The sequence below is a fragment of the Nansenia antarctica genome (assembly GCF_963989245.1).
Source record: "Nansenia antarctica genome assembly, chromosome: 3".
Classification (NCBI taxonomy): domain Eukaryota; kingdom Metazoa; phylum Chordata; class Actinopteri; order Argentiniformes; family Microstomatidae; genus Nansenia; species Nansenia antarctica.
Window position 1 is genome coordinate 80,922,924 of NC_137688.1, and position 5,082 is coordinate 80,928,005.

At 43.8% G+C, this 5,082-nt stretch overlaps 1 protein-coding gene across 1 annotated transcript; it reads right to left on the reverse strand.

Annotated features, from left to right (window-relative positions):
* Nucleotides 1-2,048: 2,048 nt before the first annotated feature.
* On the reverse strand, nt 2,049-4,119 carry trhrb (thyrotropin-releasing hormone receptor b; the record flags this gene model as incomplete). Its single annotated transcript, XM_080527751.1, has 2 exons — nt 2,049-2,474; nt 3,325-4,119. The coding sequence occupies 2 exons, from the start codon at nt 4,117-4,119 to the stop codon at nt 2,049-2,051; spliced, it is 1,221 nt and encodes a 406-aa protein (XP_080383877.1).
* Between the last annotated feature and the right edge of the window lie 963 nt (nt 4,120-5,082).

A 5,082-nucleotide genomic window follows, 5' to 3' on the forward strand; every position in this document is an offset into this window, starting at 1 on the left:
TGTGTGTGTGTGTGTTGACCATGTCGATGGATAGATATGGAAGACTACGGGCCCTATTATGCACTTCTTAACTTGCCGTCTTAAGTCTTAATTAAGACGCACCGCCAGGTTAAGACCTACCGCCACCCTTATTATGCACTTCATACGCGCTACTGCTATTATGCAGGTGTCGCTAGGCGCCCACACATAAGACGTAAGACTCCCGTGCATATATTACTCATTGTGGGAGTGTTCATATGTTAATGAAGTGCGCTAGGCGCCCCTGCTATTATGCGATCTGACTTTGCGCCTAGCGCTAAGAAGTGGTTTGAAAAGTTCTTAGGCGCTAGACTTCATGCACGTTTTGAAACACGAGCGCGCCTCCGCGGTTTGCGCATGCGCGCCGACCGACTTCTTAAGAATAGCAAAGTGGCCTTGACCACGCCTCCACGTCTTAAGTTAAGATCTACCGCCTCGTCTTATTGCTTAAGACTTATGAAGTGCATAATAGGGCCCTACAAGACAGATGACAGACACAAATAAAAAATGGTTGTATTGACTTTATTTATGATTGTTTTGTACTGATCCAACTCTGATGCAGTATTCATTATATGCAGCGCTCCTTCTGTTACTGTAGATTTAAAGCTTTTCATAAAGATGTCCAACTGTCAAACAAACAAAGTCTTTTTTTTTTTTTTTTTACAACAACCCACAAACGCAATAAAGTGATCACATTAAGTTAGAAGGCATCACTAATATGACATTCACCAAATGGTACTGCACAATGTCACATGTAAGTATCTATTATCATGTTCAGCTTTCTGATGAAAATAAGGGCAGTGTCTGATAGCAGCTGATAGCTCTCAGTGAAGGCTACCAATGACCTGTATACAGCAAACCCTCATTCCCCAAAACAGGCCATTTCAAATGGAATACAAGAACAATCACATTATCACTTTAATCCAATGATGCATGATCCAATTAATATTCAGGTCAACAAATACAGACATTAATGGAAGGTAAAACCATTGATATCACTATACATTCAAATAACCATTGATCACTTGGCAGTGTGTGCAGAAAAAAAAGAACCATTCCCAGCTGGTTCCTCCACATTCAGATCTCACAAAATCGCACAAAATGAGGCAGACAAGCAACAGACTTCAACTACGCCCCAGCAGCATACACTGTACATTGATACAACATAGCAATCAAACTGGGCCACTGTGCACTGCTAGGGATACCAAACTGAGAAGTGCTCGAGTAGAGCTTATGGTGGTGTCGGCCAAATGGCGCGGTCTCTTTATTTCAGAGTGTAACACTGTGTGAGGGAGAGAGGGGGGAAGGGGAGAAGGAGGGAGGGAGAGAGAGAGAGAGAGAGAAGAGAGAGAGAGAGAGAGAGAGAGAGAGAGAGAGAGAGAGAGAGAGAGAGAGAGAGAGAGAGAGAGAGAGAGAGAGAGAGAGAGAGAGAGAGAGAGAGAGAGAGAGAGAGAGAGAGAGAGAGAGAGAGAGAGAGAGAGAGAGAGAGATACACAAAAAAATCTTCGGTCGGTGACCACTTAGCTTTCACCTTGTTCTGCACATGGGACCTTCCATCTCACTCCCAGGGGATAAGAACAGTCTTTCACTGAAGGTCGGCCTCCTGAATCCCGCCCTTTTGTGTCACTGAAATGGGCTCGTATGAGTTCAGCTGGGAAAACATCCTTGTTTTCATGACTCATGCTGGAGGCTCACCTGAACGTCACTGTCTCAAATGTCTGGTCGACCGTGGTGAAACACGTCATCTGTCAATGCACATTGTTCACAATACTCAGAAATGACAAAGAGAATACTTTTTATGATGACTCAGATATTGCCGTTGTCTAAGATAAGCAGTGAGCAAATACAGGTACAGTATTCTATCTAGCTGCATTCGGACACACACTTCACACTTCCCACAGATTATAGACACCCCAACAGTTGACATTTCTTGTTCACACCAAGCACTTCAGTGACCTTCAGACCTGACCCTCGGGCTCCAATTAGCTGTCCATGTTATAGTGCCTCTCCAAAACCCTATTAAAACGGTATCAGGCGTTGCTAAAAGTCACCTTGCCATACGCACAGGTGTCTTGAAATAGCATCTTCTTGTCTGGCAGAAGCTCGTCTGTGATCGTGAGCTCCTCCAGCTCCGTGGTGAAGTGGTCGACGCTCTCCACCGTGGACGTGTCCTTGACCACACTGTAGGTGAGGGCCACGCTGTACGCGGTGGGCTTCTCCGCGCCTTTCCGGCCGCAGCGGCAGAGCCTGCGGAACGCGGCGCGGAACTTCTGCGACATGGCGTTGTAGATGAGCGGGTTGATGGCGCTGTTCAGATAGACGCAGCTCCGGCAGAAGAGCAGGAACCAGGGGTCCAGGTAGGCCTCGGCCAGGAAGGAGTTGACCAGCACCAGGGTGCGGTAGGGCATCCACAGCGCCGCGAACAGGACCACCACCACAGCCAACATTTTGGTCACCTGTGACAGAGAGAGGACATGATGAGAAAGTGACAAACGGTCCAATATTCCATCAAACACCGATTCCATGTGATATTATGGTAAATCATATAGCCTGCCTAACTCATTATTATGATATCAACTTATTATCAAGTGATTATTTTCACATCCAATCCGTGAGTTTAGAATGTTACGGTTCTATCTCCGTTTAGGGTAGTTCAGAGATATTGAGCGTTTTTACATTCCATTATGTTTTGTGAGATGGAACCTTTGTATTTTATGGATTACTAACTCAAAAATGTCAACATTTTAAAAATAACACCACACATGCATTAATAAACACCTAATGGGTCAGATTATGTAAAAAACTCAATTTTGACAGAAATGGAGATAGAACCTTATAATTCTAAGCTCACGAAGTGACAAACGGTCCAATATTCCATCAAACACCGATTCCATGTGATATTATAACGGTAAATCATATAGCCTAACTCATTATTATGATATCAACTTATTATCAAGTGATTATTTTTCACATCCAATCTATGATTAGGGCTCTGCTTAAAGACTCCCTCTGGTAAGTTTCAGCTCTGTATTCACCTGTCTGCGGGAATGAATGAATGAATGAGTGAATGAATGAAAGAAAGCTTTATTTTGAACATTTGAAAAAGAAATAGTTATAACAACAAAAAACAACAAAAAACAACAAAAAACTAAACAAAACAAAAAACACTATTGACTTAACATGTCCGAAAAGGAGTAGGAAGAAGCATAAGCTTATTTAATCTTACCCCTTCTCCAATACTCAGAGATTAATAATTAATAATCTACAGTTAACTTCAATATTAATATAATATTTTTTAATATACACCTGTCTGCGGGAGGTCGCCGTGCTGCTGGAGTGGCGAGAGTTCTTACAGCTGGTGGTCTTGTCGCCCCCCGGGGCTGTGTGGCTGTGGCCATTCCTGCTTCTCTCCTTCGGATCGGAAGGTAACGGGTTCAGGAAAAGGATTCTGGCGATGAGCCCGTACAGTATCGTCGCCAGCATGAGGGGCAGAACGAAAAAGATGCCAAAATCAAAAAAGTAAATCGGTAAATACAGCTGTCTGGAAACTTTGTAGCCGCACATCACGATGGTCACGTTCTCATACTCCACCTCTTGTATATCGGACAGGTAAAACCACATTACGCAATAAAGCAACGTGAAAACCCACACGAGCATGATGATTTTCTTCGCCCGTGACAATGTGCACAGAAATTGTGCCTTGATCGGATGACAAATGGCGATGTATCTCTCAATGGTGAAGGCGGTGATGGAGCAGGAGGACGCGTTGATTCCGAGGTACTGGAGGTAAGTGATGCCCAGACACCCGTAGTGGCCGAACACCCAGGATCCGCAGAGACTGTCGGTGATGTTCGGTAAACCCGCCGCCGTTAACACCATGAGGTCGGCCAAGGCCAGGCTGACCAGGTAACAGTTAGTGGGGGTCCTCATATGTTTCGTAGTGAGCACCACCAGGATCACCATCACGTTCCCAACCATCCCCAAAGCGCATATCACCAACACCAACAAAGTGCTTACCACTTTGTATTCGATAGTGTGGTCAGTCCAAGTCCCCAAAGAAGTCTGATTCTCTGGAGCTTCAGTCACAGTGACGTTCTCCATCTTTATAGCGCAGAAGCTTTCAGAATATTTTCTAGAGTCGGAATTAGAAAAATTAAATCAAAATTACTCATGCAGCTATGAAATAAAACGTGCTCCGTTTGGTTTTACGCGCTAGAGTAGGCTCGTTTACTTACTCCCTACAGGGTAGGGAAAGAGAATGTGGCAGTCAAATATATTCAAAAATATATACATTTTCTAATGGTATGTTAGATCTTAACAATTGATTTTCTAACTTTCTGACGCACAATCAAAAATGAGTCAGAGATGAGTGTGGAGTCTCATGCGTAAAAGGTGCGGTGCGCCGTGTGCCCGTTCTGGGTGGATCCATGGCCAAAAGAAGGGTTGCGGAGTGTGTGCGCGCATCCAAGTCTCTGTTGCCTCTGCAGAGAGTGGGTCTGACTGAACAAGATGAGGGGAGGGATTCTGCTTTTGGTCCTTTTCTGTTGGCACATAGGCTACATCCAGTTACGTTGTTACTGCTGTGCTGTGCAACAGTTAATATGAATGAATGAATGAATGGTCTTTATTGTCATTAATACAGTACGAAATTTGGGAGGGGGGGCTCCCCTGGTGCTAGGAAAAAAATACTAATACAAGAAGGGAAAGAGCTGGTTTACATAAATAAAGGCTATGTACACTATCCACTATACTATACTATACAAATAAAACACTGTGCTGTACTCTATGCTATGCTATAAATATCCTAACATTTCCTAGCTCTGAACCTTATGTACACGAGGGTTGTCATATTAATATGATACATAACCGGCCTAAATATGCTCATAATGTCGTCCTCTGGTTTGTTAAATCAGTTGATTTCGATTCACACCTCTTGTGGAAAATGGGAGTAATCATTTGGAAGCTGATACAGAATGTGCCCCCCTCCAAGCTATTTGGCATGCAGCCGTGTCATACAATGTATATAGTATTATGTTCTTCGATTACCTACCTATAGAGCCTACT